Genomic DNA, 13,470 nt, shown 5'->3' on the forward strand with positions numbered 1-13,470 from the left:
TGCTTATATATTGGGCATCAAGATCTATAGAGATAGATCAAGACGCTTAATTAGACTTTCACAAAGCACATACCTTGATAAAGTTTTGAAGAAGTTCAAAATGGATCAAGCAAAGAAAGGGTTCTTGCCTGTGTTACAAGGTGTGAAGTTGAGTAAGACTTAATGCCTGACCACTGCAGAAGATAGAGAGAAAATGAAAAGTGTTCCCTATGCTTCAGCCATAAGCTCTATCATTTATGCAATGCTGTGTGCCACACCTGATGTGTGGCTTGCTATTAGTTTAGCAGGGAGGTACCAAAGTAATCCATGAGTGGATCACTGGACAGCGATCAAGAACATCCTGAAATACCTGAAAAGGACTAAGGATATGTTTCTCGTTTATGGAGGTGACAAATGAAGGAAATATGCCCTAGAGGCAATAATAAAGTTATTATTTATTTCCTTATATCATGATAAATGTTTATTATTCATGCTAGAATTGTATTAACCGGAAACATAATACATGTGTGAATACATAGACAAACAGAGTGTCACTAGTATGCCTCTACTTGACTAGCTCGTTAATCAAAGATGGTTATGTTTCCTAACCATAGACAAAAGAGTTGTTATTTGAGTAACGAGGTCACATCATTAGTTGAATGATCTGATTGACATGACCCATTCCATTAGCTTAGCACCTGATCTTTAGTATGTTGCTATTGCTTTCTTCATGACTTATACATGTTCCTATAACTATGAGATTATGCAACTCCCGTTTGCCGGAGGAACACCTTGGGTGCTACCAAACGTCACAACGTAACTGGGTGATTATAAAGGAGCATTACAGGTGTCTCCAAAAGTAGATGTTGGGTTGGCGTATTTCGAGATTAGGATTTGTCACTCCGATTGTCGGAGAGGTATCTCTGGGCCCTCTCGGTAATGCACATCACATAAGCCTTGCAAGCACTGCAACTAATATGTTAGTTGTGAGATGATGTATTACGGAACGAGTAAAGAGACTTGCCAGTAACGAGATTGAACTAGGTATTGGATACCGACGATCGAATCTCGGGCAAGTAACATACCGATGACAAAGGGAACAGCGTATGTTGTTATGCGGTTTGACCGATAAAGATCTTCGTAGAATATGTAGGAGCCAATATGGGCATCCAGGTCCCGCTATTGGTTATTGACCGGAGATGTGTCTCGGTCATGTCTACATTGTTCTCGAACCCGTAGGGTCCGCACGCTTAAAGTTACGATGACAGTTATATTATGAGTTTACATGTTTTGATGAACCGAAGGAGTTCGGAGTCCCGGATGAGATCGGGGACATGACGAGGAGTCTCGAAATGGTCGAGACGTAAAGATTCATATATTGGATGATATGGTTAGGCCAAGGGGTCAAGCCCATGAGGCTTTAGATCGGTGCAAAAAGGAGTTTTGCGGAGGCCAGGGGGCCAAACGCCGGAGACCCTGGCGTCTGGCCCTGGGCCAGACGCCGAGGCCCATGGCGTTTGGGCCAGACGCCAAGGATTGTGGCGTTTGGTCCTGGAGTCCGAGTGGGACTCTTGCCTTTCGGGCAAAACCGACTTTGAGGAGGCTTTTGCTCCAAGTTTCGACCCCGGGGCTCAACATATAAATAGAGGGGCAGGGCTAGCACCAAAGACACAACAAGTTGATCCACGTGATCTATTCCTTAGCCGTGTGCGGTGCCCCCTGCCACCATATACCTCGATAATACTGTAGCGGAGTTTAGGCGAAGCCCTGCTGCTGTAGTTCATCAAGATCGTCACCATGCCGTCGTGCTGACGGAACTCTTCCCCGACACTTTGCTGGATCGGAGTCCGGGGATCGTCATCGAGCTGAACGTGTGCTCGAACTCGGAGGTGCCGTAGTTTCGGTGCTTGATCGGTTGGATCGTGAAGACGTACGACTACTTCCTCTACGTCGTGTCATCGCTTCCGCAGTCGGTCTGCGTTGGGTACGTAGACAACACTCTCCCCTCGTTGCTATGCATCACATGATCTTGCGTGTGCGTAGGAATTTTTTTGAAATTACTACGAAACCCAACAACAAAGAGCTCGTCGTAAATGGTTACGTCGATGCAAGCTTTGATACTGATCCGGACAATTCTAAATCGCAAACCAGATACGTGTTTATATTGAACGGTGGAGCTGTTAGTTGGAGCAGTTCTAAACAAAGCGTCGTGGCGGGATCTACGTGTGCAGCGGAGTACATAGCTGCTTCGGAAGCAGCAAATGAAGGAGTCTGGATGAAGGAGTTCATATCCGATCTACACTACTAGAAAAACCCCTACTAATGGCGCACCTAGTATGGCCATTAATGGCGCATCTGTGGTGCGCCACTAACAGCACGCCATTAGTAATTTTTACTAATGGCGCACCAGTGGTGCGCCATTAGTATCTGGTATACTAATGGCGCACCACTGGTGCGCCATTAGTATAGGCCACGGTGCGCCATTAGTATGCCTCCCAGGGGCCAGGTGCTTTGGATACTAATGGCGCACCACAACTGGATGCGCCATTAGTAACTGCGGCATACTAATGGCGCACTTTCCTGTGATGCGCCATTAGTGATGCGCCATTTTGAATCTAGATCTGGATCGTGATTTTTTGCCCATTTTTTGCTCGTTTTTTTTGCTTGTTTTTTGGCACGACAATATTCTTAAATTTTGTTCCTGTTTTTGGATCTTGTTGCCATGGTCTTTTGCCGGAGAGGAGTTCGCCGGAGAGGAGGAGGAGGAGTTCGCTGGAGAGGAGGGAGGAGGAGCTCACCGAAGAGGAGGGAGGAGGAGCTCACCGGAGAGGAGGGAGGAGGAGCTCACCGGAGAGGAGGGAGGAGGAGCTCACCGGAGAGGAGGGGATTTTTTGCCTCACCGGAGAGGAGGGAGGAGGGAGAGGAGGGAGGAGGAGCTCACCGGAGAGGAGGGAGGAGGAGCTCACCGAAGAGGAGGGGATTTTTTGCCTCACCGGAGAGGAGGGAGGAGGGAGAGGAGGGAGGAGGAGCTCACCGGAGAGGAGGGAGGAGGAGCTCACCGGAGAGGAGGGAGAAGAAACCATGAGGGGAGGGGAGGGGAGGGGAGGAGGGAGGAGGAGGTCGCCGGAGAGGAGGGAGAAGAAACCATGAGGGGAGGGGAGGGGAGGGGAGGGGAGGGGAGGAGGGAGGAGGAGGTCGCCGGAGAGGAGGAGGAGGTCACCGGAGAGGAGAAGTATGGTGGAAGAGAGAAGGGAAGATGAAATGAAGAGAGGAGGAGAGGACCAGCCATATATACGGCATACTAATGGCGCACCGCGGGGTGCGCCATTAGTAATTTTTTTTATTTTTTTGATTTATTTTGAATTTTGAAGGCGGGAAGATACTAATGGCGCACCACGGGCAGGTGCGCCATTAGTAATTTTTTTTATTTTTTTTATTTATTTTGAATTTTGAAGGCGGGAAGATACTAATGGCGCACCATGGTCAGGTGCACCATTAGTAATTTTTTTTGACTTATTTTGAATTTTGAAGGAGGGAAGATACTAATGGCGCACCATGGGCAGGTGCGCCATTAGTAAGTTTGATTTTTTTTTATTTTTTTGCCTCTCTAGATATTAAAAGTCCCGTATCTTTTTTTCTGTTAGGTTTTTGAGGATTTTGAAAATGTTTAACGGGGTTCCCCCGTTAAATTTGGATGTAACTTTTCGAGTAGATGATTTTTCATATAAAAAACTTTTTCATCCGAGTTAGTATGCAAAAGTTATGCCCATTTTTACAAATTCTCGCGAGATTTTGCAAATGAAGTCAAAATTCATATTTGCAAATTTTCCCAACAACTAGGCCACATATCACATGGGAAACTTATTTTCTTTTATTTTTTTGACATTTTTATCATTTTCTTTTATTTTTTTAAAACTGAAAAGGCGATCGAGGGGGTGCATTCGGTGGAAGTGGTGGCCAAGGTTACTAATGACGCACCGTGGCATGGTGCGCCATTACTAGTTTAACTAGTAATGGCGCACCATGCCACGGTGCGCCATTAGTATGTTTGGACAGGCGCACTAGTTAAAAAAAATTTGGTACTAATGGCGCACCGTAGGCAGGGTGCGCCATTAGTAGTTTCAACACTAATGGCGCATCAGAAGGTGGTGCGCCATTAGTATATACTAATGGCGCACCACATGTCTGGTGCGCCATTAGTGTCATTTCCATCTATAGCCCTTTTCCTAGTAGTGCTAGGTGTCATACCTAGTGCATCCGGTCAAATGAAAATCTTTTGTGACAATACTGGCGCAATTGCCTTGGCAAAGGAATCCAGATTTCACAAGAGAACCAAGCACATCAAGAGACACTTCAATTCCATCCGGGATCAAGTCCAGGTGGGATACATAGAGATTTGCAAGATACATACGGATCTGAATGTTGCAGATCCGTTGACTAAGCCTCTTCCACAAGCAAAACATGATCAGCACCAAGACTCCATGGGTGTTACAAATCATTACTGTGTAATCTAGATTATTGACACTAGTGCAAGTGGGAGACTGAAGGAAATATGCCCTAGAGGTAATAATAAAGTTATTATTTATTTCCTCATATCATGATAAATGTTTATTATTCATGCTAGAATTGTATTAACCGGAAACATAATAAATGTGTGAATACATAGACAAACATAGTGTCAATAGTATGTCTCTACTTGACTAGCTCGTTGATGAAAGATGGTTGAGTTTCCTAGCCATAGACATGAGTTGTCATTTGATTAACGGGATCACGTCATTAGGAGAATAATGTGATTGACATGACCCATTCCGTTAGCTTAGCACTTGATCATTTAGTTTACTGCTATTGCTTTCTTCATGACTTATACATGTTCCTACGACTATGAGATTATGCAACTCTCGATTACCGGAAGAACACTTTGTGTGCTACCAAACATCACAACTTAACTGGGTGATTATAAAGGTGCTCTACAGGTGTCTCCGATGGTGTTCGTTGAGTTGGCATAGATCGAGAATAGGATTTTTCACTTCGATTGTCGGAGAGGTATCTTTGGGCCCTCTCGGTAATGCACATCACTACAAGCCTTGCAAGCAATGTGACTACTGAGTTAGTTACGGGATGATGCATTGCGGAACGAGTAAAGAGACTTGTCGGTAACGAGATTGAACTAGGTATTGAAATACCGACGATCGGATCTCAAGCAAGTAACATACCGATGACAAAGGGAACAACGTATGTTCTTATGCGGTTTGACCGATAAAGATCTTCGTAGAATATGTAGGAACCAATAGGAGCATCCAGGTTCCGCTATTGGTTATTGACCGGAGACGTGTCTCGGCCATGTCTACATAGTTCTCGAACCCGTAGGGTCCGCATGCTTAAAGTTCTGTTACGATCGGTATTATGAGTTTTTGTGATTTGATGTACCGAAGGTAGTTCGGAGTTCCGGACATGATCACGGACATGATGAGGAGTCTCGAAATGGTTGAGATGTAAAGATCGATATATTGGACGACTATGTTCAGACACCGGAAGTGTTTCGGGAGGTTTCGGAGATATACCGAAGTGCCGGGGGATTACCGGAACCCCCCGGGGAGTATATTGGGCCTAATGGGCCCTAGTGGGAGAAGAGGAGGGGCGGCCAGGGCAGCCGCACGCCCCTCCCCCTCTAGTCCGAATTGGACAAGGAGGGGGGCAGCGCCCCCCCCCCCTTTGCTTCTCTCCTTCTCTCCCTTCTCCTCTCCTACTCCTACTTGGAAGGGGGGAGTCCTACTCCGGGTGGGAGTAGGACTCCTCATGGGGCGAGCCATAGGAGGCAGGCCCCCTCCCCCTCCGCCATTCCTTTATATACGAGGAGGGGGGCACCCATTGGAGACACAACAATTGATCATTGATCTATTAGCCGTGTGCGGTGCCCCCCTCCACCATAATCCACCTCAGGCATATCGTAGCGGTGCTTAGGCGAAGCTCTGCGTCGGTAGCTTCATCAACACCGTCACCATGCCGTCGTGCTGATGAAGCTCTTCCCGGAAGCTCTACCGGATCGTAAGTTCGTGGGACGTCAATGAGCTGAACGTGTGCTGGACGCGGAGGTGTCGTACGTTCAGTAATGAGGATCGGTCGATCGTGAAGACGTACGACTACATCAACCACGTTGTCATAACGCTTCCGCTTACGGTCTACGGGGGTATGTAGATGACACTCTCCCCTCTCGTAGCTATGCATCACCATGATCTTGCGTGTGCGTAGGATTTTTTTTTTGAAATTACTACGTTCCCCAACAGACTGGATTAACCACACCAAGACACCAACTGGCGCGTCTACTTCCACTACTTAAAGCAAAGTAAGCGAAGGGGGGAGGCATCGAGAGGATCAGGCACGGACGAACAACGGCTTTTTCTCCTTTTGTTTTCCTTTCTTCTTCCTCGAGAACTATCTAGCAAATATGTGATTTGTATGAACTAGAGACGGTGTATATGTGAGTGATTAGATCGAGTTGGTACCTAATGCTGGCATAGGCCGGCACGGGTGGAGGAGGGATGAAAGGGGCGTGTCGTGGACGTGGCCGCCATGGACACCGTCGTCCTTCACTCCTTCAGTTGCAGTTATGTCATGTATGCCGCCAACAACTTGTCATAGTCTTGCACCACCTCCAAGTAGTCTCCTCCCTCGCCGGTAGTGAAAACTTAAGAGCTCACAGGGAAGGGAGAGGTGTGGATCTTGATTTTTGCCGAAGATCTGGAGGAGGGCTGTCGAGGACGAGAATGGAGGAGTGGCGGCGGCATCCATCGTTTTTTCATGGTTAACCAGTGGCCATGGATTTGGGATGGATTTGAGATATAACTGCTACGCTACACAAAGATTGGACTGGGTATGCTCATGTTGTGAGTTTCATGTGCGTTTGGAACTGCTAAATAGCTACATGGGCCTAATATTTGACCATCGTGCCCACTTTGGGTCTTGCTGGCCCCCATCTTCATGTCGGATCGTGCCACATGTTCTGTCAATTTTGAGTTCCAGCACGGCATATGATTCATGTGGTGCTAGCCTGGCCCACTAGTTCTTGTGTCATTCCGTGCCTTCTAGTCGTGCTTTGGGCTAGCCTAAAATGGCCTGGCCCAAGTCTCACCATTAGTTCTAGATGGATGGGGGAGACCGAGGTTGAGTGACGAGTGAACTCATTGAAATTGGAGTGTTCATTAAAACAAGTGAAATTTGATGGAGTGGATAGCTCACCAGCAACTCCATTTTACAGGGCAGTAGAGATAAAGTTGTAGATCAAACGAACTGATTTTTTTTGTTTTTTCATAAATTAATCTAGCGAGCTATTTCTTTCGTAATGTTCGTTGCCAACGATCCGAGGGTGTAACATAGTCGAGGTTGAATCTAAAGGATCTACTGCTGGTTAAATACCCTTGGAAGCTAATCCTCTGGAAAGTACGGTAGTAGCATCCAAATGTGCAAATGTTGTGGCAGGGGCGCGATTCATAATGGAAAAGAACATATACCTATTTACATAACAAACCCTATGGTAGGTCGCAAATTGGGGGAATTCGTACCTACTCGGCATTTAACGAGTTATGAAGTCATTAATAACTTGATTATTTTTAGATAATAGTAGATAGAAAGAACGCTCGTAAGGAGTCCTATTGAAACCAAGAAATATAGGCCTGCTTGCCATCCACACCAGAATAGATAGAGTTTTCAGAAGAAACCTGCTAGTGGAGGAAGGCCTCTTGTTTCGAGAAAGATATCGTCCGATTCTCCTTCTATTGATTCTTTTCCGATCAAGATGTACGGATCCATGTGTCTACATACATAGATTCTGTTCATGGATTAACGAAAATGTGCAAGAGCTCTATTTGCCTCCCATTTAAGGAAAAAGAATTTCACGTTCTTCCTGAAAGGAAGGGAGGATTAGGAAAGTCCTATTGATTGCTGCTTTCTCCAGTCCCAGTGTTATATTACTAAAATCTCCTTTTGGTGGAGAAGGGTGGATTGTTAGTGTAGACGATTTAGAAGATACAATGGGTGGGCATGTATGGTTGGGTTTTATTTGTGTATTTGGTGGAATTTGGCATATTTTAACCAGCCAATGGTTCGTATCACGCTATGGTTGAGGGACCTTCTCGGTTCAAAGCTAACAAATAGGTCTCATGTTGGCACTCAATCGCTAAGAGCAGCCAACAACTTAACTTGAGGTGACGTCTACGAAGGAGTGTGGTTCGTTCGACAAATTCCTACCTCTATATCTATCTCTGAGGTGTTTGAGTTTTGCAAAACTCCATAGACATGCAGAAGAGAAATGCTATCCCCACTCCGACAAAGAAAAGAAATTGGAATTTTTACTTCAATTTTTCTATAAAATTGTTTCCGATTCACCAAACCAAAAGTAACCATCATTCCTTTTTCTGACGAATCATGTAATCCTCCAAGTGCACGAACTAATAAGGTTATAAAATGAATCGTAATCACAATTGAAATCGTTGAGAAAGTGCCTCGGAAAAACAATACTTGCTGGGAACAATAGTATCACAACAGAGCCTTCAGTTAAGTATTTCTCTTAACTTTGGGCCTAATGTTTGACCATCGTGCCCACTTTGGGTCTTGCTGGGCCCCATCTCCATGTCGTCGTGCCCCCCTTTCCGTCAATTTTGATTCCCAGCACAGCAGATGATTCATGTGGTGCCAACCTGGCCCGTTAGCTCTCGTGTGGACGGTCGTGCTTCTAGTCGTGCTTCGGGCTAGCCTAAAATGGCCCGGCCCAAGTGTGGATGGGCGAGATCGAGGTGGAGTGACGAGTGAACTCATTGAAATCGAAGTGTTCAATAAAACGGATGAAATTTGGTGGAGTGGAAAGCTCACCAGCAACTCCATTTTACAGGACGGTAGAGAAAAAGTTGTACAACAAACAAACTGTTAATTTTTTCCATAAATGAATTTGGCGAGGTTTTTCATTAAGAAAGAAACAATGCTTGCTGGGAACAATAGTATCACAACAGAGCCTTCAGTTAAGTAAGTGAAGGTTTAGGGTTTAGCGAGGATTACCTTGCCTACGTGGCACACGACTCGCAAATTTGACCGTGGCTAGGCATGCCATAAAAGGCTATACAGTAATCTAGAAAATTTTGCGCGAAATCGCCCCTCCACAAGGTTTACCACCAACCAACCAACCCCTGTTCGTCCTCAACATCCTTTGGGCCGACCTGGACACACGCTCGCAGTCGCCGTGGAAAGGAAAGGAACGGGCCACCCACGGCACGCACGCACAGCCGCTGCTCCACGTGGCCCTGACGGAGACGGACCCATCCACATCCACATCAAACTAGATAGCACTCCTCCTCAGCTCACCCCGTCGGGGACACCGGAATTTCGCGGCACCCGAACCACCACGCACGTCCCCGCGGGAACCCCCGTACGTGGCCGGGAAACACTCCTAGCATCGCCCGACCACCGCCACCACCACGAAACTCTTCACCAGCGGGACGGCACTTGGTACGTACTACGTCGAGCCAGCAGGGTGACCTGCCTCACCCCTACCAATTCTCCCAAAAAGGTCTGAACTTGCTCACGGCTGAGGTCCAACCACGACACGCCCGTGCGTTTCGCGTGCACCGCCGTGCCGTGCCGCCGCCGCCGCCCCGGCGACCGTCCTACGTTTACGCGGTCGTATCCAAGACTTCCGTTGCCTGCCGTCGCGACACCACCAAACACACGCCACACACCACAGGTAGTAGTACCACGACTACCCAAACCAAAGACGAAGTTGGACCAATGGAGATTTGGCATCCCCATCGCCTTGGCTTCTCCCAGGCTGCAATAATAATAGGGTCCTGGGTTCCCACCCACCAGACCCAACCCACCACCACACCACACCACATCACCACCCCAAGGGGAGGGTAGGGTTAGCCCATCCCTCGCTCTCTTCCTCCCTCCCTCGCCTCACCTCAGCCCCCCAAGAAGCTGAGAAGAGCTGCGCAGCCGCCATACAGCAACGTCGCAGCCGACGAGCCCCACCCACCCCACCAACCCCCCCTCCCCGCACGCCGTCGACCAGGTTGTTACCCGCCACTTAACCCGCCCGCCATCGCCAGCCAGTGAGTGCTACTACTTCAACTGCTGCGGGGGCCGGGGATGAAGAAGCTGTACCAGGGGAAGGGCCGGCGGGTGCACCCGGCGCCGGCGCCGGGGCCGGACGCGCCCGCGGTGGCGCTCGCCATGCTGCCCGCCACCCTGCTGGCGCTCGTGGCCGCGCTCACCGCCGAGGAGCAGGAGGTGCTCGCCTACCTGCTCTCTGGAGGAGCTGGCGGCGCGGCGGCGGGTGCTGGCGGGGGCCGGTGCAGGCGGCTCAACGGGCCGCACCAGCCGGAGATGGGCTGCGGCTGCTTCGGCTGCTACAAGAGCTTCTGGGCCCGCTGGGACGCCTCCCCCAACCGCCACCTCATCCACCGCATCATCGACGCCGTCGAGGAGGGCAACGGCGGCGGAGGCGAGGGGGCAGCCAAAGGAGCTGGAGGACCAGGCGGCGCCACGCGCCGCGGCCACCGCCGCCGCCGCCGTGGCCGCGGCGGGCCGTGCGCCATCGACGCCGCCGTCGAGGAGCACGGAGCCGCGGAGGCTCAGGCCGGGTGCGCGGATGACCACCTGCAACCGCAAGGCTGCTGCGCGTCGGACGGCGGCGAGGACGGCGACTACGAGGGCGACGAGGACGACGGCGCGGACAGCCTCTACGGCGGCGAGGAGGCCCTGACGGACGACAGCGACTGCGCGGGCGCCAGCAACTCCGCCGAGAAGAGCGCCGTGGGCAAGCTGGTGCGCTTCATCGGCGAGAAGGTGTGGGCCGCCTGGACCTGACCTGACCGGCATCCTCCGCCGCCGCCGCTAGAACTTGTCGTAGATTAGGGAGGAAGGAGACCAGCAAGAAGGTCAGTGAAACCAGTAGTAGTACTAGCAGTTGGGTCGTTTTGTCCAAGCAAGCAAGAGCCGCCGCTCTATGCCCCTTTTGATTTCTTGCAACTCTGATGAACGAGCAGCCCCGAGGCTCCGGGTGGGGATTGTGAAGGTCCAATCCGACCAAAATCTCCCCACATCCAGGCCTCTCATGTACCATATTTTTGCTCATTTGGTTCAACAAGAAACATTCCCCATTTCACCTTTCTTCCCTCGCCATTGACGAGCAAAATCTTGCTCTACGAACTGTCGATTGATATGATTCCTGCTGCTAGTTGCAGGACCAAGAATCTCTTGTTTAGTTCTTGTTAATTAAAGCCTCTGGAAATGATTAAGTGCCAACCTCGTTGTCGTCTGGCCCATTTGCCTTGCCTGCTAAGCAAAAGCATCTGCGCAAAGGCGCCGGGGTTCTGCAAAGCCCTCGCTAACCCTGCTCCCCTGCTACTCACTCACTCATGGTGGGCTTTGGTGACGGACACCCATCCATCTCCCCTCAACGATGGAATCATGCATCATGCGAACTACTCGTAGTATCAAGTACAATCTTCGTCGTCGTCGTTGTTGTTGTTCGTTGTTGATTGATTCGATTTGGTAAGCGAGAGCTGGAGCAGTTCGTGGCACCGATAAAGCTCGAGCTTATAAAGAGCAAATAATCATCACATCATCGGCAGCAACAACAACCACCTCTCTCTTTCTCGAAAGGGAACCACTACCTTTTTTTGAAACAGGCCTTTTATTACTACTAGTAGTATTCCTTTGATTTGATTGCGTTTTGGTGTATTCTATTCTGGCATTGGACGAGGCAAAAGGATGCACTGGTAGAGTAGATATTTTCTCCTCCCAATGTACCGCATCGGTACTTACCGAAAAGAATTGCTACTCCTGCTAGTTGCAAAGTGAAAGTTATCCGTGGGCCGGGCGGTTTGTTTGTTTGTTTGTTTCGCTCCCACTCTGCTGCCTGCTCGGCGGGGTACAAAGCTTAGTGCACTTTAATAACCTATTAGTACAAAATTTATTTGAAACTTATCTTGCTTTTTTTCTTTTTTCCTTAGGGGGGAAAGCTTTTGTAAGTAGCTTTGCTCCCTCCTCCCATGTCATGGCTGATGCATGGCACTAGCTGGCGGCTATGTTGCAACGAAATGGCACGGGAACGGCCGCGTTTCCGTTGGGCGGAGAGAAAGCCCGGAACCAAGGGCCACTGTTTGGCAGGTAGCCTTTGGAACAGCTGCCAACAAGGTTCATGATGCCCACGCTACACTAGCCTTGCCAAAATGTTGGCTGGAGCCTTTTTTTCAGAGAAAATTCATGGCTTGGCAGCAAGGAGTACTAGTAGTATTTGGTACTAAAATTGTTTTGAGAGCAACATGGCACCCGTTGCCATTGGCAGGAAACCAAAGAGAGAATTCATGGCAGGGCAGGGAAGGGAAGGAGGCAGAGAAGTCACTGTAGCCGGTGAGCCCGCCGGGAAAGCGGAGGTCGATGGCGATAAGGCCGAGTGGAGTGGAGGGCACGGATGACGGGGTGGTATGTCACTCCACTCCTAGAGTAGTACTGTACTAGTACTGGTGCTACCGGAGCGGAGGGAGGACAGGGAATTGATGGGCACATGCAATGCACCTGCGCCACGGCCTTGCGTGCTTCACTCTCACTCACTGCCGCCCGCGCTGCTCCACTCCAAGGCAGTACACCACCATCTCAAAAAAAAAAAGGTAGTACACCACCGCAGGGGCAAGGTCGTAATGAGGGGAGGGCAGCGACGGAATTCATTCATTTGGTTTAAATGAGCGAGCGGCTTCGATGATCCCAGGCGGACGGAGCTTCAGCGCCATGTCAGTGACCCAACTGCAGGTGCAGTTACGGCACCGAAGCAGCGTCCATCGCAAGGCCAAGGAATGAAGGGGCCTTTATGACGCCGCATTTGCGTCGCACATCCATTATGTTATTATTATGGGATTTTTATGTTGCATTCATGGAAATTTTCTGCAAGGAATGGTGCTCCCTCACTCCAGGTTTATATTTCCTAATACATGCTTCGAAACTTTGTTTCATCACCAATTAAATTAGTAATGCATTCGATACATGCCAAAAGGATTCTACAGTAGGTCATATGTTAGTGACCTGATTGATAGTAAAAAAGGGAAAATACATAGTATTTACACTTAACGCAAACAAAGGAACCACCAAGTTAAAACCAACACCGTCATCGTTTGTTGGACTCGTGACCAGACGACACCAACTTTACCACATTTTTTGCAACACGCATGACTAGACAACTTTGACTTTTGCCATTGGGGCATGCTTTGACACGTCGTTTGTCGCACTAGTGACTGGATGACTTTGACTTTGCCGTAGAAAATTCGGGCTCACCACGGCCATGCCTACCAATCTTATCGGTGCCGAAGGGACACTGCTTGGGTGCCGTAACTGCACCTGCAGTTGAGTCAATGGCATGTAGGCCAGCCGTCTGTTAGGCCCACATGTCATTGGCCCAACTGCAGGTGCAGTTACGGCACTGAAGTTCAGTCCCGCAGAGAGGAGACA

At 49.2% G+C, this 13,470-nt stretch overlaps 1 protein-coding gene across 1 annotated transcript; it reads left to right on the forward strand.

The window, feature by feature from the left end:
• Positions 1 to 9,820: 9,820 nt before the first annotated feature.
• On the forward strand, positions 9,821 to 11,137 carry LOC123190941 (uncharacterized). The gene has a single exon (XM_044603669.1). It carries the CDS (start codon positions 10,114 to 10,116, stop codon positions 10,831 to 10,833), a length of 720 nt encoding a protein of 239 aa, XP_044459604.1. The 5' UTR covers positions 9,821 to 10,113; the 3' UTR covers positions 10,834 to 11,137.
• Positions 11,138 to 13,470: the final 2,333 nt, after the last annotated feature.

This window comes from Triticum aestivum, chromosome 2A, assembly GCF_018294505.1.
Source record: "Triticum aestivum cultivar Chinese Spring chromosome 2A, IWGSC CS RefSeq v2.1, whole genome shotgun sequence".
NCBI lineage: Eukaryota > Viridiplantae > Streptophyta > Magnoliopsida > Poales > Poaceae > Triticum > Triticum aestivum.

What these genes read in the sequence shown, in the direction of transcription:
- LOC123190941 (XM_044603669.1), top strand. Translation starts at nt 10,114, where the DNA reads ATGAAGAAGCTGTACCAGGGGAAGGGCCGGCGGGTGCACCCGGCGCCG.